This window comes from Pituophis catenifer, unplaced genomic scaffold, assembly GCF_029215685.1.
Source record: "Pituophis catenifer annectens isolate HBS135680 unplaced genomic scaffold, rPitCat1.0.hap2 SCAF_8, whole genome shotgun sequence".
Classification (NCBI taxonomy): domain Eukaryota; kingdom Metazoa; phylum Chordata; class Lepidosauria; order Squamata; family Colubridae; genus Pituophis; species Pituophis catenifer.
This window is the reverse complement of record NW_027256888.1, coordinates 53,607,927-53,629,878: the sequence shown is the minus strand read 5'-3', so window position 1 is coordinate 53,629,878 and position 21,952 is coordinate 53,607,927. Positions and strand designations below refer to the sequence as shown.

At 34.3% G+C, this 21,952-nt stretch overlaps 1 protein-coding gene across 1 annotated transcript in view; it reads right to left on the bottom strand.

Moving 5' to 3' along the window:
- Window positions 1-264: 264 nt before the first annotated feature.
- HHIP (hedgehog interacting protein) overlaps window positions 265-21,952 on the bottom strand; it is a 75,924-nt gene continuing 54,236 nt past the window's right edge. Inside the window, exons 6-13 of the mRNA XM_070948702.1 lie at window positions 20,306-20,479; window positions 19,086-19,229; window positions 16,676-16,797; window positions 15,250-15,373; window positions 12,836-12,966; window positions 10,464-10,545; window positions 1,440-1,588; window positions 265-458 (exon numbers count right to left, since the gene is read on the bottom strand). Coding sequence (XP_070804803.1) covers window positions 265-458; window positions 1,440-1,588; window positions 10,464-10,545; window positions 12,836-12,966; window positions 15,250-15,373; window positions 16,676-16,797; window positions 19,086-19,229; window positions 20,306-20,479 — 1,120 coding nt within the window. The remainder of the gene's footprint in view (window positions 459-1,439; window positions 1,589-10,463; window positions 10,546-12,835; window positions 12,967-15,249; window positions 15,374-16,675; window positions 16,798-19,085; window positions 19,230-20,305; window positions 20,480-21,952) is intronic.

Genomic DNA, 21,952 nt, shown 5'->3' with positions numbered 1-21,952 from the left:
CATCAGTGATATTTTCTGTAGCTTCCAGTGGAATTTCCATGTAAATTATTCCACCTGAAAAATGTAATGTTAATGTTCCACTAATTATGCAATCAAATATTTGTAAGTGAATGGGTACATTTCTGAAAATAAAGACAGATTTACAAATCCAAAGGAATCACTGGAGTTTCAAAGCAGGAAAACAGTCTTTACAAATAAAAGGAAAGAGAAGATTAAAAAATAAATGCCCATTGAAAACGTAGTGTCTCTAAATAGTCCCAGAAACTATACAATGTAGCTGGTTAGATCCAGCAAATAAGATGTCATGTCTATGATCTGATCAAAAATACCTGCCCTTGTCACTCTTCGGATGTTTCTGTCCATTTGTTCACATTGAGAACCAAGGTATCCTTTTTTACACAAGCATTTATTTGGTCGTATGCAGACACCACCATGTCGACAGACTGGATCACACTTTGCTGTAAAAAAAATGTTAAGTGTTGAAATCCTCTGGGGAGAGAATGGGGATTTTGCAGTATCCTTCGCCTGCCATGCCTACCAAACCACGCCCACAGAACCAGTAGTAAAAAAAATTGAATCCTACCACTGCCTCTGTTAGTATATGAAGCAAAATATGCAAAGGCAACAATGTCAGTATCATAGGGGTGGTATGAAGTTATTTAAGAAATATTTTGAACAAAACACAAATTTGGTTACAATGAAAAATATATCTTAATGTTTAAATCTAATTCTACATGTTCTGCTTATCTGATGTCATGACACATATACAATTCAATTTCATTTTTCTGTGCAGAAAACATCTTGATCTGGAAGAAACTTCAATTATGATCATTTATTCATTCTAAAATTAAGTTTTAAAAATGGCAATTAAATATTTAAACAGGGTGTTTAACTTTGTTTCAATATGGGCTTTAAGTTCTTTACAGAGGATTAGTACTCATAGAAACTCTCGTGAGTGAACATTATACATGTCTGTTCAGAGATTGATGAATGTATCCCTATATTTCAACATTTATAATCTGGTGCCTTCCAGTTAAAACAAGACTGCAGTTCCCAGGATTTCAGCCAGTATGGAAAGTGCAAGGCACAAAATTTGGGAATTTAGGCTACAGACTTATATGTACTCATGGGGAGTCAGCCCTGTTGAGTCGAATGGAACATTTCTGAGTAGACATTTTGGATTTAAAACTGGGTTGAATTATCTAAGAATCTCATTTTTGAACATCTTGTTAGGGTGAAATCTTGAGCACAATATTTGCCTTGTGGTCGCACTACATCTATGAATGTTACTAAATGAATTCTGAATTCATAAATCAGGTTTTCTAGTCTCTTCCTCTAGACATTTTCTTACTATTCATTATAAATATTTTTAAAAAAAGAATGTCAGAAATTGTTATTAGCTTGCTACGTTCAGCAATTACTATGAATAGAATACCCACCGGTTCGGCAAAATTCACCTTCCCAGCCTTGATTACAACAACATTTTCCAGTTGGAGTACAATGCCCATTTTGGCAATGCCTTGAGCATTCAGATGTCAATATCTGGGCAGGAAATGCTGTTCTTTTACATTCTTCTGGAACTAAAGGTCTATAGAAAAAAATACAGGCAATGAACCTATTAAATGTCAGGATCAAAGATAAACAATTTATATATACAGTATCTTCATTTTTGCAGTCTTCATTTTTATTCTCCAAAACTAAAGCTGTTTAAAATGGACCATGAAACAGCATTTTTGGAAAACGCCAGAAATGGATATTTTAATGTTCATTATGATAATCCAGTGTGCTATTTAACAAACATTGCTACTATAGCCAGCCAAAATATTTTTTAAAATGCTAAAAAACTTATTTTGTCAACAAAGACTGTTCAAAATTAGGAGTCCTCTAAATATTAGTTAAGCCAATGTGGCGCCTTTTAAACTGTATGTAAAACAGCAATAATTATTATAAAAATGGTACACATATATATTCCAAATTCATATTGACAATCACATACAGGAAGTTCACAAAAGAACACTTATGTGATTGTATTCACATGGCACACTTTACTCATGCATGCTTTTAATTGTGCTTTAATTCATTCTCAGTCCTCAATGTTCACTTGATACGCTGAACCATAAACTATCAAAAATTTGATTAGCTCATAAGTGAGCATCTGTCTTAGTCTTCATGAATGCCTTTCAAATGTGCTTCTCAATGGTATAATCTAGATTTGGAATGTTAGGTAACTCTATGTAGCCAGAGTTAAAAAGAAACTTTTATAGTTGAATATTATAGATACATAGTTGAATATTATAGATACAAAATAGCAATAGCACTTAAGACTTATATACCACTTCACGGTGCTTTGCTGCCCTCTCTAAGCAGTTTACAGAGTCAGCATATTGCCCCCAACAATCTGGGTCCTCATTGTACCAACCTCGGAAGGATGGAAGGCTGAGTCAACCCTGAGCCAAAAATATTGGAGACCACATAATTACTGCATGAAGAGTTAGCTAAAACACTTTATGGGCATTTGTTATGCTAGAACAGGGCTGTCAAACTCACAGCCTGCAGGCCAGATGTGTCATGTGCTGGCCACACCCACATCCAGTTTAGCGAAGGGGGGAAAAGTCCTGATACATCACGTGATGCCGCCGTGATGCCACGGGTTTGACACCCCTGTGCTAGAACTACAAATTCCTGGATCTCTGGCAACAAATATATGTAATGCCAGCATATTTGAAGGGCATGTATTAGAACAAGACTGCTTTATATCCAATTTCATCTGTCCCTTATCAGAAGCAACTTCATTAAAATGATCATAATCCTAGTTATCCTGGTGGCGAGAAGAAAAGTTTTCCATCTTCAAATTATAACAATGGGAATATGTTATGGTAGAGAATCACCAGCGGAACATAAAAAAAACATCTACTTTTCTCAGAATAAATACAGTCCTCTTTCAGGTATTTTTCAGTACATTTGCTTTCTTACTGGGAAGTTTGCCAAGTGCTCATTACTTGATTTACTGCAAGGGAATGAAGTGGGAAGTAAGGAAAAGAACCTTTCCAGCTTTTGGATTTTTTTTTTTTAAAGCTTAGCAGCATATCAAATTTATTCTTATATGGTATACTTGTTCATGACCTCTAGTCTTTAAGCAATTCTGTCATATTTGAAAACTAGCTATACAGATGAAGTCTGTATCAGTGTTAATAGCTGTGAGGTCAATGCAACTGCTAAACAGTTTGTATTACTGTCAGGGTGGTCATAAAAACAACACCTGCTGGATGAGGCCTTGGCAGCTGGGTCAACAGGCACTGTGGGAATTTATCAATTTAGGGGGCCACTTGCATTGCACTTTGACGGATGAATCAGGAAAGAACTGGCTGAGCTAAAGACTGAGCTAAAGTTGCTCAATTATGTATTACTTACTTTATGACAGCAGACGCAGGATTTCCTTGCACACATCAGAAAATAGGAAGATATAAACAGATAGGTATTTTTGCCTTATAAAGGGAAGGCCACAGAGCAGTCTATGCAAGAAGAATGGGAGGAGGGATGGAAATGGACTGCTGCTCTGAAGCTGATTTTGAGGTTACATATTCCAGGAGATTTATTGTGAAAAAATTTCAGTGCAAATAATTAGGCAAGCATGCCAATCAATTATCATTTCATTAAAGCTAAAGTACACTGAAGAATTGCAGCTGACTTCAAGGTTTATTTATATTTTTGTTGAAGGGAATCACCTAATCCACCTGGACGGGTTTATTTTTTTAATTGCTCTTTGTGAATAGCTTTTGCATTAATTTATGAATATATGATTCTCTAATAAGTAAAATAAAAGATTAACATATATTTTAATATATCTTAATATTTTATCTTATTTATTAACAAACCATATGTTCATAGATTTGAACTGGGCTACAGGCAGTGGTGGGATTCAGCCAGTTCGCACCACTTCGGGAGAACCGGTTGTTAACTTTCTGAGCAGTTTGGCAAACTGGTTGTTGGAAGAAATCATTAGGGCAGAGAACCAGTTGTTTAATTACTTGAATCCCACCACTGGCTATAGGTCAAGTCAAATCCTTTGATAGCTGTAATAATCAAGTTTAAAGTGTCCATGAGAGATGGCTGTCTCGTCTTTACTTGAACAAATTCAAGAAACCACTCTTGGGTTATTGTTTTCATTGTCATATTAATTTTATTGCTAGGATTTTTTTTTCTAATATTAAATCAGAATCTGTATAACTATAACTTAAATGAATTTTGTGTCTTGCACTCTTAAATGATGGTGGACAACTCTTGACCTTCTTTGTAACATCCTTTCAAGTTTTTGAAAAAGGTTTCCTAATCTACCCCATCTTCTGTTTAGCCTGCTCAAAACTTTCTCTTAATAGAACCAAACTTGTTCTGAACAATCAGTTCCAGTTTATATTTATCCTTCATAAAATAGAGTGGCCAGATCTGGGCACAATAGTTGAAATGGAATCTGACTAATGCAAAATAAAGTGGAACAATTACATCCAATGATTTGGAAATCATATTCCCTTAGTGTAGTTTAAAATTGTGTTTGATTTTCCCCCACCTGTATCACACTGGTGACTTCAGTTTGCAGTCAACCTAAGTTCCAAGTCTCTTTATGGTTTGCTCTGGAATTCTAACCACTCTAAGAGTTATTGGTCTGAGGTTATAAAGATAGGGGCATTTTTTGTCCTCTAATCATTTAACATTTAATTTGTTCTCCAGCATTTCCTAGCCATAATATTTAAACGTTCTGCCAGCCCATTAGCCATTTCTGTTTACTAGAAAAAATTCATTTGGCCTTAGAGATTTAAACTTTACTTTCTATTCCAAAACCGTATTTCTATCAATCTTCAACTTCAGTTCTGCTCTTTCATCCTTCCCATGACAGTTTCCTGAAGCAATGCATGCTTTCTTGCCTTCTTTAACAAAGAAGTTGGATTGTTCTCTTTCCTTTGTTACCTTTACTGTTTTGCCTCCTTCACTGAACAGCTGGTATAATATCTTGTCTTTTTCTTTGAACATCTCTTAAGAAGGTTTATTAACATCAGATCATTCTGAGCTTTTGCTTTCTGACACCAACTCTAGAGTTTTAAGTTACTGTTTATGTTTTTCCTTTGAGACTTGGCAATTTTTCCATTCCGTGCATATTTCCTTTTTTGTTTTCAGATCTTTACTAAGATTTAAACAGCTATATTGGCGCCTTCTGTTGCCTTCTTGCTTTTTTTTCCTCATTGGAATTATTTACATGAACTGAGAAATTTCTCCCACTAACTTTCTCTGCTATAGAATCTTACTTACCCTTACTATGAATATATTAAGATTCACTTTTTCAAAAATCAAAGATACATGTTCTGTTTTAGTTTAATTTAAAAACAATAATTTCAGCATTACATGGTCATTTCAGCCAATATTTCTGCTAGTCTCAATGAGACCTTTCACATTAATAATCAGTATTAAGTCAAGGATAACTGATATTCTTCTGCCTTTCTTTAACCTTCTCTTGGCGAGACAAGCCAGGTGTTTGTTGGTAAATTTAAACAAATCTGAATAATTATATTTATTAGGACAACCAAAAAAAAACACCCTCCAAAAAAAAGGAACTTTTAAATAATTTTGAAGCATTATAACATCCAGTTTGTGCTATCCCTGAAGAAATATTACTAAATGAAATGGACAAAATATAGTTAATACCTAACCAAATATTATTTAAAAAATTTAAGCAGGAAACGTGCCTTCTTAAGAGGAAAGGAATGAAAGAGCAAATAAAGCTTTAAATAAAAGTAGGGAGAGAGGAGGGAAAAGTAAAGGCAGGGTGTGGAATGTGTGGTGTTTATGTTTTTTGGAATGCTGGAAATTATAGCAATTGGAAAGCGGTAGGTTCCCTACATCTTAGTTAGAGTTGGCAGCTTTCTTAAAATACTTCAAAAATCCGTCTACACATAAAAATAAAGCTAATATATCCTTATACCAGTGGCCTTCTTAATTTAAGAAACATCTTTTTATTTTAGGTAGCCTAACAATGTTAATTTGCCTGCTATCTATAGAGACTACAGTACATGCAGGTATGAACACTAAATAAGAGAAAATCTCTGCTGTAGGTACCTGAAATGTATGTTATTCTATTGCTTTAAAGGTGTGGGCCATGCTTTTCAGATGGACATGCTGGCTAAGAATTTGGGGAGTTATACTTTAAAATATTTGGAAAATTCCAGTTGGGAAAGGCTGCTTTGGGATAACAAATGATTATTTTACAGGGCACCATTCATTCCTCAAATTAACTGGGAAAGCCTGGAACTCTCAAATGCTTCTTCAAGTTTAGCATATATATATACTTGCAGATAAGCTCACAATTTTAGGTGCCAAAATATACTCCCCAAATTGGGTTTGACTTGTCCACAGATAGTCTTCTATCTGAATATACTATACTGCTCAAAAAAATAAAGGGAACACAAGCAGAAGACATCCGAGATGGGAATGAATGAAATAGTCTTATTAAATATTTTGTTCTTTACATACAGTAGTTTATACACTGCTCAAACAACTAAAGGGAACACAAAACTACTGTATGTAACGAACAAAGTATTTAATAAGGCTATTTCATTCATTCAGATCTCGGATGTCTTCTGCTTGTGTTCCCTTTATTTTTTTGAGCAGTGTATATATGGTACATTTAAAATCAAATTTTTGATAATAATTTTTTTACAACTGATCTAATGAATATTCCTTTGGAAACCATTTAAAAAAATCAATCCTGTTTTCATTCATCTAGAAAAATATTACCACCAGTAATTAAACCATCATTGATTTTATCAATGAATGCCATCACTATTATTAATTATCTTCCCCCAAAATCATTATATTCCTCCAACACCTTATTATACCAAATTCCCTAGGATAATTCAATGCTATCCTAGAAAAAATTATTAGCTAATCAGAATGTTTATTGTACTGGTTCGAGAAATCAATACTTGGTATATTTCTATGATATTGGAAAATGTTTTAATTCAGTGTAATAATTCCTTTTCATACCACATTTTGATGTTTGGTATACAGAAAGGTTTGGTTTTACATGCATTAGTTTTGAAATCCTACCACCACCATCAGACAAGAAGAGCTCCATCATTCAAGTTTTTATTCTCAACAATTGCCATGCGATTCTGCTGCAAACATGCAATTCATGCAAACTGTCAAGAAAATCCAGGAATATATTTCCATAGATTCAGAAGCTTGCATTTTCATGAGAAAATAGAACTTGGGATGTGTGGAGGAAAAAGGGGCTGCTCTAACTATATTATTATTATTATTATTATTATTATTATTATTATTATTATTATTATTATTATTATTATTATTATTATTATTTATTGGTTAATCTTTAGTGAGATTCACAGCCTTTGAGGCTGGTTAATAGCTCAGCAGCTCGAGTCCTAACCAAGGACCTAGGAACTGTTAAGGTATCGTCGGAGGATGTAAGCTGTTCCGAGTAAGGTGGTTTTTTGTAGAGTCAAAATGTTCAAGTCCGGCAAATTTAGAATTTCTAAATAGCGGGGTAGCCCTTTGGGTATTGCTCCGAGGGCTCCAATTACAATCGGGACACGATTTCTTTTTCCACAGTCGCTCAACTTCAATTTGTAAGTCCCAGTACTTTGTGATTTTTTCTTGCTGCTTATCTTCAATTCGTGCATCACCAGGTATTGCAATGTCAATGAACCATACTTTTTTCTTTTCAACTATTGTTATGTCAGGTGTGTTGTGGACCAAGTGCCTGTCAGTCTGAATCCTAAAGTCCCACAAGATCTTGAGTTTCTCATTCTCTAAAACTTTCTCAACCTGATGTTCCCAGTGGTTTTTGCTGTACTCAAATAATAATAATAATAATAATAATAATAATAATAATAATAATAATAATAATAATAATATATTATTATTATTATTATTATTATTATTATTATTATTATTATTATTATTATTATTAATACTTTTTGAGACTAATCACTTGAAAGTTGCATTGAGAATATTAATAAAGCTTTAAGTCAGGGGTGAAATTCAAAATTTTTCCCTACCGGTTCTGTGGGCGTGGCTTGGTGGGCATGGCAGGGGAAGGATACTGCAAAATCTCCATTCCAACCCCACTCCAGGGGAAGGGTACTGCAAAATCTCCATTCCCATCCCACTCTGGGGCCAGCCAGAGGTAGTATTTGCTGGTTCTCCAAACTACTCAAAATTTCCACTACCAATTCTCCAGAATCTGTCAGAACCTGCTGAATTTCACCCCTGCTTTAAGTGTTATTTTATGCTCATGTAAACATATCAAAAATGGTAACCCTATAAAACGTCCTTTCCTCATCAGTTTCATTTCATATGTATTTTCAAAGTATTTGCTGTCCTTATGTTACTGCATTGTCCGCCACTGGTCTTATTCCAGACAGATAGGCCACACATTAAACAGCGAACAGAGAGTTTTGCTTTGAGTGGTCTGGCCTTCAAGATATGCCAATTTCAAGCCACTTTAAATGGTGGGGTAACAAGAGCACAAATCCAAGGTCAAACAAACAGCCTCTTTGTAATCAGAAACTAAAAGTGGATTAAAGGTGTAAAATTCACCTAAATCCACACACCAACAGACTAAACAATCTCAGTGAAATGGAGTAGTATTTGTTTTATAAAAATACTTCACTAGAAATCTTTAATAAACAAAACAAATAGAAGAGCATGATTGGCAGTAACATCTGCTTCTTAATTAATAACATGTTGTTTCAATGACAGATCCATGACAAATCATTAGAACTTTTTCTGTGGCATGCAATGTTATTTAATTTATAGTTTAAAAGCTTTTTATTTCTCCTCTACCACAAACAAATGCTCCAGGATCATCTTCCCTATACCTCTGTCAATTCTTGCAGATCTTACAATATATATTTCTATAAATTTATTTTCAATCTTTCATACTAGATTCTGTCCAATTTTTTTAAAAAGAGAAACTTTTCATGAATACTTTCATGAAAAACTTAAACACATATTTAAAACATTTATATGTAGAAGCATCTATTTTTTTTTTTTACTTTTAAAAGCATTTTTTTCTACAACCTCTTCCGATGAAAAAATGCTTTTAAAAGTAAAAGAACCTCTGATGATCGTGTGGCTTAGCTGGGATCATCAGAGGCTTTTCAAAGCATTTTTTTCTGCAATTTTTTCTGCATTTTTTTCTTGGCCGAAGAGGTAGTTAAAAAAATGCTTTGAAAAGTCTCTGACGATCCCAGCTGAGTTCCCTGATCGGCAGAGAGGCTTTTCAAAGCATTAGAAAAAATGCTTTGAAAAGTTTTTTTTTAAAAAAAGTTGGCCACGCCCACCTAGTCACATTACACCCCCCCCACAAGCCACGCCCACAGAACCGGTAGTAACAGATTTTACATTTCACCCCTGGCTGGAAGGTACCTTGGAGGTTTTCTAGTCCAACTCTATTCTATTTCAGACAGGTAGCTGCCCAGCTTTTTCTTAAAAACCTCCAGTGATGAAGTACCTACAACCTCTGAAGGCAAGCTGTTCCAGTGGTTAATTGTCCTCACTGTTAGGAAGTTTCTCCTTAATTCTAGGTTGTTATTCTCCGTGATTAGTTTCCATCCATTTTTTCTTGTCTTGCTTTCTAGTGCTTTGGAGAATAATTTGACCTCCTTTTCTTTGTGACAGCCCCTCAAATACTGGTATACTGCTATCATGTCACCCCTTGTCCTTTTATCTAGACTAAGCATACCCAATTCTTGCAACCAATTATTTCATTTGTACGTCACTGAGCTGGAATACTGGTGGGAAGACAGCACCCACTTACCTAACAAAGTCCTAGTAGTTTAGCTAGCCTGTCTTGGCTTGATGTGCCCTTGCAGGCAGCATGGGTGCTCCATTTATTTCCAGCAATTACTGCTCCGGCCTGTAGCCAGTCAAAGTGTATTTTCATTAATCAATTAGCCTGGGCAGCCCTCCTAAGGGCCCTTAGAGTAGTGCTAACCTTCTCAGAGAAACACAGAAGGAATATCTCTGCCATGTAAGACAAACTGGTGCCAGGGTTCATCCTGTCTATCTGATCATGGGAACCATTAGGAGCTCCTTTTTTCCATTATTTTTTTTTAAAAAAATCACCTGCTGTATATGCAAAATTTCATATTGCAACCTGCTGATGTAGAACAAAAATCCCACTTTTTAATTTATTTATAAATATCTCAAGGTGCCAAATATACCTAATGCTTGCTCCTGCCTCCTAATTTTCTCACAACAAGTCTATGAGATGGGTTGGGCTGAAAGAGAGTAACTAGCCCAAGGTCACCCAGTTGGCTTTCATGCCTTGTGCGGGACTAGAACTCACAGTCTCCTGGTTTCTAGCCTGATGCCTTAACCACTGTAACAAACTGGCTCTCAGTTTTATTATTTATTTGTTAGATTTATGTCTTATCATATTCAGTTCTTACCTTTTGGGATCAATGATTTTATAGAGTTTTCCATTATGTAATTGTGTCATGCTTTTACTGCTTGCTAAGATGTAAATCTCACCTGTCAATGAAGCACAATAAATAAATAAATATTGGCATTCACTAAAAATATCAAGCAACATATGCATTATGATGAAAAGTACAATGTTATGGATATTATTATGTAGAAGGAATTAAATAAATTGACCATTGCATCAATGTATATCCTCATTTTTAAAACTGCAAATAGACGCTGAGATAAAATAACTTGATGAAGTAAGAGTAGAAAATGTGTCTGGGGCAGAGGGATCTGTAGGGAAAAAGGGCTGAAGATAACAAAAATGTTGAAGTAAGCATTTTATAGTGCTGCAAACTGAGGCTCTTAGACTTATGTGGAGAAGTGCTGTCGTGAAACTCATTTAGTCATTTTGACAAAATAGTTGGATTCTGCAGTTCTTTAGTCAAATTTGTTCTTGAGTTTCTGAAATATTGTGGTGCATGCTGTTGCTTGCATTTTTCCTAAAATATTTGGTAACCTGAATTATGAAGTATGCTTCATATTTCTTTACCATTTTTTTCCACAGATTATTTAATAATTTAAACAGGGAATTTAGTGGTTGGAGAACCAAATTTATTCATAGGATTTTTTTTAGAAATAAAAAAAAATGTTCAGCAGATATTCTGCAACATACTGTACTCTATTAGTATATTGCTGCCTTTTAGAGATACAATAATCACAGTTTCTTATGTAGGTATTCAAGAAGAGTGAGAGAAGACCATCATAACATTCTTTGTATTTATGCCATTTACAAAACCCTAAATCCAGATTAATAAAATGTAATTGCTGTGATTACATATTTGGGTTTAGTACAATGGTCTGTTTTATACTGTATGTTAGTTCTCAAAACATTTTAGTCTAGAATCCCAGTTTTCAAGTACTTTTCAATCTGATGGTAGATCAAATTTTTAGTGGATTCTGTACTGAATAGATCTGATAAAAATGGTTTTATCTGGATTCCTGCACTGAACAGGGAGTTATAATTAGTGGAATAGTTTTTATATGTTTCTTATCTAAAGGTAAAAGTAAAGGAAACCCTTTTCAGTCGTGTCTGACTCTAGGACACGGTGCTCATCTCTGTATTTTCGCTGAAGGAGCCAACATTGTCCGAAGACATTTCCATGGCCATGTGGCTAGCATGACTGTATGCTGAAGTACATGAAACAGTTACCTTCCCACCAATGATACCTATTTATCCACTTGCATTTGCATGCTTTCGAACTGCTAGGTGGGCAGGCACTGGGGCAAGTAACGGGAGCTCATCCCTTCGCATGGTGCTTGGGTCTTTTTTTTTCCCCAAAGTTTTTTTTTATTTTTCAAACAAAAAATAACATAAAAGCATCATCCTTTCAAACAATTACAGACAGTGTTTCGATCGGTTAAAATCTTTTCGTGCTCACAAACTCTTCAAGATATCAATATATGACACATGTTTCTTTTCCACTAAGAAAAAAACAAAAAAAAATTCACATGGCGCTTGGGTCTTGAACCTGGGCTGTCAGCTTTCCAGCAGACAAGCTCAGTGTCTGTACCTGCTGAGCCATTGTGCCCTGCTTCTCATCCAGACTATTCCAAATTATTGTTTATAATATTCCCTTTAAATATTGCTTGTAGATAGTACAACATATGCCTATTGGGACTGTTAGGAATATGCTTCCTTCACACTTCTATAGCTCCGTTGCCTATACAATTTAGCTATTTTTGAGCACAGTTCAAAATATTTATCTATAGTAGTTTTTTCAAACTTGATGTTCTCCAGATATTTTGGCCTTAACATTCATAACTCTTGCTGGTGATATGTTTGTAATCTTAACATACCTGGAAAGTATACTACATACTGGATAATCAAAGGGAATTCAGTCCTCACATTTTAGAAGCTCTGAGGTAAAACAATGGTGAATTAAAAATAGAGTTACCCTACTCTCTGAAGTAGGACAATTAGAAGAGAAAGGATATTCTTCATATATAGCCCTGTTAATGGGCAAATCTATACAAATGTTAAGTTTTCTGTTGCCAGATGACCTTATTATTTGCAAAATTAGAGTTTTTATAATTGGCTACATCAGCCTCCTACCATTTTATTATATTGTTATTTTTCTGTTTTAATAATATGAATGATTTGGCTCTTCTTCACTGGATTTGTCCAAGTGGAGGCTGGTTATTAATGTGTACCTCACACAATGAACTAAATGGCTCTTCCTGGAATTATGTTTCAGTTTATTTTATAAAAATGTATTAAATAATCATGAGATAGTTCTTGCCTAAACTCCAATTAATATATTATAAAACAATAATAAATTGCTTTTTGTCTTACCCAATTCATCTTCACCAAATCCTAAAATCTGTCCAGCAAAGAAACCCTGACATGAACCACTGTTGCCCAGGCATAATGGTTTTTCTTGCCACTGTCTTGTAATAGGACTCTGTTGTAGTGTTAAAAAATTCCTAAAAACAGATAAAAGGAGAAGGGTTACACAATGCTTCCATTAACTTTACTGAGGTCAATGCAGAAACTAAATATTAAATAATATCTGAATTGGAGTCCATATTTCTCCGAATTCTTTGGCATTATAGATTAGGTTTGCTAGCAGTTGTAATCCCTTCACTTCTTGAAGGCCCCACATTTGAGAAGGTTGCATTTAAAGTCTGAGCTATAAAGCTTAGGATTCAATGTTCATTTTGGTAGATATTTAAAAGTTATTTTGAAGTTTCTACTCCAGTTACAACTGATAAGCCTATAATAGATTGATGTCATACAACGAGAGTTGCTCAAAGATTTGTTCTTAAGGCATGATAACAGCACAATTGCATATATGTTTCTTTTAAAGCAAGTCCCATTATGTCAACAGAACTGACAGGACTAACATAAGCATGAATATTCTATAGGAGATTCCATACGAGATTTAGAAATTCTCAACTAATCCTGATAAAAGTTAAGCAGGATAGATATGGTTAGTATTTGGTTCAGAGACAACAAGGAAATCCCAGGTATGTAGTGTAGAAAAACAAAGAATTAATAGAAAAGAAAAATTGCTGAGAAAATTGTGGGTGTGTCCATGTAATCACTTGATTCAAGAGAATCTGTACCTTTTAAGCATAAATAGGATGACAGTGTGTGTTGAAGCCATGCTTATAATTTTAACATGGGACATTTAATGTCATTTAGAATACTATTGAAATGTTTGCACAATACATAAAAGTATTACTGAGAACTCATTATTTGTTTGCATTAAGGGTATGTCATACTCTAGACCTATATTCAACTGTGCAAATCTATACTGCACAGTCAATGCTCGTATATATGCCCTAGTACTGTGGTGGTGAACCTATGGCAAGCGTGCCAGAGGTGGCACGCAGAACCCTCTCTGTGGGCACGTGCGCCGTTGCCCCAGCTCAGTCAGCTGGTTGTCGGGTTTCCAAGGAGCACATATGTGCTGGCTAGGTGGTCGTCAGGTTTCTGGTACTCTGGCGTGCGTATGCGTGCATATGCACGCGTGCCTTCCGGTTTGGGCACTCTGTGCCTAAAAGTTCGCCATCACTTCCCTAGTAGAATATAAATGTGAATGTTGTGGCGAAATAGGGAGAATATATCTTCTCCATAAAGGGATCCCAAAAGCTGTCAATTTCTGTCATTTTTGGGGAAAATTAAAACATTCCTGGTAGCCTGAATGAGGATGGTTGCTTATCTACTTTTCTCCTTTCTTTCCATGTTTCATTCCCTCATGTGGCCAGAAAAAATTAAATAAGTTTTGAGAGGAAATTTCTAGAACAGCACTATTTTTTCACTCTAAGTTTGATTTAGAGTGACAGCACCAACAAGAAACTAATCTTATACTGCTGATTGAAGTCAAAGTAAATATCTTGAGCATTGGGACTAAAACTAACTAACTAAACCCATAGTTTACTGGGTGATGATATTTTCATGATATCCTTACCTAGACCACACAATCTAGGTATTATGATTTCAGTTCTGTTAGAGTCCTATCACAATACATTAGTACAATACATTGTTATATGCTCCAAATACTTAGCCTCTACTGGTATAGAAACATCTGCATTGTGTAGAAACTGAACTTTCAGGAACACCTTCAAATGCAATTTCATGTAGAGCTCATCATAATGGCTCTGTCTAAATGCAACGCAATGTTGTAGTTTTTCCAAGAGAACTGGCAGTTATTTTTATTGGTAAAAAACACAATAATTCTGCTCTCTGCATTGGAAGAACTCAGACCCGAATTAACCAGAAGTTCCAAAATTGATCTTCAAGATCAAAGATGAAGATTTACCAGTCCATGATTTCCTCTGGTTTATTTGAATTACCAGTAATTATAGCTGTTTATCTTTTTAATCCCCAACTGCCTTCAGATACATGTTCAGTTTTTCTACTATTTCGTTGTGACTAATAGTAAAGTAAGGTAAAGCTATATGTCATCCATATATCAATAACATTTTAGATCAAATTTAGTTGAGTTTACCTCATGGTTTCAAATAAAGGCTGAACATGGGAGAGAAAATGAAATTCTAAAGCAATGGGGTAAAAGTCCTTCAGCGGCCTCATTTTAGTTCAACCTTCCATTAAGGGCTGGAACCATTATAACATTTTAAAATTAGATTTCTGAAATCCATCCTACAATACATATTACTAGCAAACTATCATATATAATGCACTTTCATTTTTAAATTAGAAATAACGTATCACTTTTTCTATGAGAATTGTAAATAATTTACCCATTGCGGTCTGCAAATATGTAACTTCCATGAAGTCTTTCAGATTGGCAGCCTCTGTATATAAATCCACCAACCAGTGGTCCAGAACTGAATGGCTTAAATTCTAAAAGTGAAGGTTCGCTTTCTGGAAAAGAACTACCATAGTGTTAGATTAAATTAAAGTTTATAAAAGCATGTGTTAAGAATTGGGAAATATGACATTTAAAATAAATTATTTCAGAATTAGGTTTATATTGAACAATTAGGTTTATATTGAACTTATTCACAATTAAGTTTCTCAATATTTAACATGACTTAATACCCAAATAATATTCAAGGAACTTCAAATACAGCTGCTAAAAATAGCATCTATGACCATTATTTCTTGGCATTCACTGTAACATGAACTTCTTTTTAAAAACAAAATAAGGTTGATATTTTACATCTCATAAAATAAAAGTACCATAGGGGGGAAAAAACTGTTTTTGGTATCAAAGGGAACCATCTATAAATTTTCCCTATGTTAGAACATGCTAATTCCACTCACATCTTTTTTAAAGATATGAGAATACTCTTGCTGTATCTCCAAATATAATACGAAAAACTGGAATATACTTGTGCTTCCAGAAGTAAATAAATAGACAAGAATAGTACTACTGCCTATAGTTTTAACTGGGGGGAAAAAGAAACAACAGTGGGTACTAAATTTTGATATTGAAAGATTAATGGCAAATAATCATTTATCTAACATAGTCCTTTTATCACTTAGGAAAGCTATAGCCAGTGCTGATTTTCATCACTGTTCTGAAAGCTTACCCCATTGATCTGGACACACACACACACATACACACATAAGGATTATATAGAAGGAAGAGAAAGAATTAAAAAGTTGGTTCTGGGATTTCATTTAAAATAGATATGTTGTTGTTTCTGCTATCCCTTAATGACTTTTGCTGATTAGAATAACAAGAATTTAAGACTTGTTTATAAATAAAGAGATGAGATATGGGATGAAGAGATACTTGTTGTTTTTTTAATAGAAAGTCAATTATTAGAAAAAATTACATTTGGTGTGATCCAGGGGCAAGTTTATTTTTTTCCTCTTTTTTCTTTTCTCTGCCACACTTACATTTTTTTCTTCCTTCACATTATTTTTTATTTAGTGTTTTATATGGCAATTATTTATATCCTATGTTTATTATTTTATAAATAAATTTTACAAACTTTATACTTTTTCTTTTTGTTATTTTTTTGTAGTTTCTATTAGTTTTTATTTGTATAAATTAATGCCTAATACAATTATAATATAGAAAAATATCCATCATAAGGGAAAAAAGATGCCAACTGTATTCCTAACATCTGGGCACTATACTGTTGCTATATTAAATTTTCTATCCATTCTATGAAGGGAATATGAATATTAAATGTTCCAGGATCCAGAACTTACCATAATCTTTTCCTTTTATTATCTGAAGGATCCTTACTGATGATCTGTTCTTCTCATTTGAGTCTGAACAAAGTATTGTTAAATTAATATTTACATCTGTTGGATGGCGATCCACTGCACACCTGTTCAAGGACATTGTTTTGTGATGACATGAACTAATTCATTTGTTTGCTATAGTATATGACTTCTATTTCTATATCACCATTTTATTTCTAATCACTGATGTTAAAGTGTCCATTCTTAAATGAAGCATTAAATAACAAACATAAGCAAACTGAGAAATAGGATAATTCAGATTAGAAAATATAAATTCTTAGGCAACTCACTCAGAAAAGAGCAAATATGTTTGAATGCCAGGCTTCCAGGAATACAAAAAGTAAAAGAATTACTGGAACACAAAGAAACTTACATCCCAGTGAATACCAACCCAATACAAAAATTAGACCACCAGATCAAGGGAATTTTCAGTGAAGAAAGATGAAATCACCAAAGAAGACCAATAGTGGATGAAATGTAGTGAAACCAGTCTATCATAGTTCTGTGGATGCCTCAAAACACACAAGCCAGACATATATCTCTGTCCAACTGCATCATTACCAAGGATCCCAACCTACAACAACTCTAAAGAATTGACAAAAAAGCTTGAACACTTCACAGCAGGAAGCAAATACTCTATCAACTCACCACTAGTTATCACAAGATGTGATAACAGATGAAGATAAAATCATGGCCTCATTTGAAATCACAACACTTTTCGTATCCTTAGACCCAGAATTATCCAAAGAATCCATGACAGCACATCCAATCAAACAAATACACCAAGATTGAAATAGCCACAGTCATGGATCTTATCAACCTTTGCATAACCACATACTTTCAGTTTGATGAACAAATATATCAATAAATCAAAGAAACACCCATGGGATCACCACTTTCAGGACTCATAGCAAAGACTGTAATGGAACTCTTGGAATTGATAGCACTTCCGTACATATAACCCAAAGTATGAACACTGTACATAGATGAAACCTTTGTTATAGTAACAAGAGAACACATACCAAACTATCAACAACATCTTCAAATGAATAAAATTCACTGGGAAGAAGAAAACAACTACATGCTCCCATTCCTGGGTATTCTCCTGAGCAGGGGCAGTGATGGCAAATTAGAAACACAAGTGTATCATAAAACCACTCACACTTCACACCTTGGGTTGTTGCTCTGGTGCTCCATTACCAAAGCAACAACAAAATCTCCCACAAGGGAAGCTATGTAAGAACATTATTTATATAAGCACAAAACTCACTGTAGTAACTCTGAACATCAGAAAAAGGAAACAGATAATAATATATAATATCTTCCAATAAGATAGCCATGCCACTTACTCAAAAAATAACCATTCAAACCAATGCAGCACAACCAATACAAGCTGTGAAAAGGATAACATTGCCATAAATCAAAAACATCACAGAAATCACCAACAAACTATTGCAGCCACACATGGCATCATCATAGCATACAAACCAACTAAAAATCTCCAAAACATCCTAAGTAAACCAAAAGACCCAGCAGCCCCAAAAGAAAAAACAGAAATCATCTACAACATACAGTGTAAGGACTGCAACAACCACTATGTAGGACAAACAGACAGAAGTCTAGCAGAGTGCATCCATGAACACCAATTAACAGTCAGAAGATATTTCACAATACATGGACAGACTTAACCATATTTTCAACTGTGAAACTGTGAAGCATGCTAGACCAGGCCCAGTCCAAAAACAGTAGATAATTTCTGAAAACCAGGCACTCAGTCAAATCAGACATTAACAGGCACGAAGACATAAACAACATCTACATGCCATTCAAAAGAGACAATCAAAAAGTCAAAAAGGAAACAAAAAGACCAAAGTAACTCCTTACCAGCAATCAACACCGACATGAGCAGAGAATTAACATCAAGATTAACATTCGAACAATAAAAAAGCAATCAATATCCCAATCAAGGAACTGCCAAACAACTACAGTAAACAATAACCCAATCAAGGAATCACCAAGACCACTTACACCAACAGAAACAGGTAAGCCACTAAAATATAAAATGAGAGCAAACTCCATTCCCTATGAGTACTGATGGTGTCACCTAGTTTGCTAGTGAAACACCTGCAAGAAAACAGCCAAGTTCAGAAAGCAGCAAGGACGCCACAAACTGATTGTTCTAATTCTACACATTTATAACTTCTTTTTCTCAGTAGCAAAACAAGATTCCAAATACTTTCATGAAGAGTTACTTTATGCTATATTTATTTAACTTCTTTATTTCCTATATTATTTTTCATATTCCTTTGATTAAGTTTTATAAACTGTGTTGGTATCCTTTTCCATTCTTCAAAATAAAAAGTATTTTACGTACCTGCCTGGATTATGGAGTCCATGGGCAAAAATTTCAGGAGGCTGATTAGTGCTGTTAAAATGTGGGTTAGACTGTGGTACGGAATAAGGCACATGGCAGAAATCAGTGTCTACATCCAAGCGCAGTACTGAACCTGTAAAATCACTGAGAAAGTTGGAGACAAGATAATTTATTTTTAAAAGGCAGCAGCATTTTAACTTCTACTTTCTGTTCTGAACAGTACTTACTTGTTAGAGAATCTTTTAGAAGAAACATGACAAGGGGTGGGGCAAGGGAAGTCAAAGTGATGCAAACAGCATTGTGCCGTTTTCTATGTACACTGAGATATTACATGTAGCCCAAAATTGTTGAGGCTTGCATTTTGTCAGAGTAACAAAAGCCAGTGATGTTGTTAAGAATAGAATATTCAAAAATTTAGAATCAAAGTAGAATAATCATATTTTTTTTACTTTTTGATTACATTTCAGTTTTGCTAGTCATTCAAATAATATATAGTTCAATCCACTGTATGTTTCTGGGCTTTGTGTCAAATTTGATTGATGTCAAACATATTTAAAATACTATCTGTATGGATATTACGAGATACATATAAATGTCTATCCACAGACATTAATCTCTTTCTGTATCTTTGCTTTAATCCAACTTGGAAATGACACATAGAATTTAAGGGGTTCGTCAACTTTTTGTCATCAGACCTTCCCTTAGTGTAATCGTAATATGCATACCTCCTCTAAAAATCTTAACATCAAAATGAGCACAAATGAACAATGAATTCAATACAATGAAACTTTAGGAAAGGTGTATGTATTCAGGTTATTCATGCTTCCTCTGGACCCTGTCTTCCCGTCCCCAAAGAGATACCCCTCACAGTTTGGAAAACCTGATTTAAAGCAATGTTTGTTTCTGAAAAATTAAGAAAGTCAATGTGACTGATCTTTAATTTTTACTGGTCATGTTTTTGTTTATTTTAAATCAGATTCTCTTCTGAAAATGAGTAATAGATAATAAATAACACAGCTTTAACAATTAAATCATTTATCATGAATTATTTCCAACTACTTGTCATAGGGACAAATTTTAATTCCTCATTCATTCAGTAAAGTGATAAGAAATTATGTAAGTATAGAATGGTAATTACTTATATTTCAAGAGCAGAATTAGGGTGGAAATTTTAAAGATAAAAAGATAAAAAGGTTTTTGTCTACTGGAAATTCTTATACCTCAGACCATCCATCTCCTCCATATCATCTATTGTGATCATTCCATCACCAAGGATTATGTATAAAAACCCATCAGCACCGAAGAACAACTGTCCTCCAAGATGTTTTCTATGTAGTTCTGCAACTTCTAGGAAAGATCTTGCAGTCCTCATATCAACTTGGTGTGGATTCTTCCTGCAATAAGTGAGGGAAGAAATGAATTCCAATAATATATTTAACTTTGAAATAGGTATATCATTTTTGTTTTCATCCTGTAAAATATTTTTAAATAATGACTGACAGCAATATAAAAAGTTGCTTGCCATAAAACAAATGAATACACGGTTTTTGTTGCTTTGCCTTCCTTCAAGAGTTTGCAGCATGAATGAATTTGAATGTTTAGGAAGTGTAGTAGATGAAGGAGTAGATTCTAACTAACATAGGAGTAATTCAAGTTCACATTTTCAGGCAGCTCATGAAGCCCATATTATGGCACAAAACTAGGTTGCCCTCTCAGATGACATGTTGCAGAGTTGTTATGAATGTAAAATAGTGCTGGGGTATGAGACAGGATATACAGCAAGTGCTACCTAAAGTTCTTGGAAGGCAAGTCAGGATCTAAAATACATAGAGTTGTATACAGAGAGGAATTAATTTTAGATTGTCTCTAATGATTGCTTAGAAGGATAAGCAACAAAAACACTTTCTAGAAGGAACGTATTTTGGTGGAATATGGTGGATTCCCAAAAGGGAAGGGCTGCATTCCAGAGGACCAAGAAATAGCAAGGTATAGATAGTTTGGTTGGGAGAAAGAGGGTCAAGAATAAATAGTTCCTCCCTACAACTTCTCAAAGTATATCTTTAATGATGTAAGTGGTTCCTTTAGTTTGGCAAGATTTATGTCTAGGAATGAGGATCAGTACAGGAAACTGCTCTGAAATAACTCTGGGCATCCTTCTTGGTTTTGGGGATCTGACATCTATGAAAGACCATATTATAACAGATAACAACTTGAAGAACATTAGGAACCAATCAATATGGGTGTAATCTTAGCGTAAGGAAAACATTCTGAGAATGTGAGAATGAGCAGGGTACCCTGAATAGAACTTCCGAAACCATCATAAGATCCAAGATTACTTTTGCCTACATGTTATTTATTATCCTGAAAAAGAATGTAATATATTATTTATCCTGTGCGCATATGCCTCCCAATTAGTTTGTTGTTTATTTCTCAATATATAAGAAATCACTTAACTCCAAATACAGTGGGATATCGGATTTTTATATTATACACTGAATGATCTAGTAATCAGAATATATAACATACGAATAATAGAATGAATATAGAAGGGAGAAAAGTAAATGTAATTACTTCTAGTCTCAACATTATTTGCCTGAAATATAGTTTGGATTGTATTATAATACACAATATAGTATATATTCTCCTACAACTTTTGTATTTTTTACTTTCAAAGATGAAACTCTGATTGATGAAAGGTACATATAGATATTATACAGTGCTATGATTTGCTATGCGTAGCAAATCATAGCACTGTATAATATCTATATGTACCTTTCATCAATCAGAGTTTCATCTTTGAAAGTAAAAAATACAAAAGTTGTAGGATTTAAGAGAGCAGACAAGTGACACAAATACTTTAAAGCATT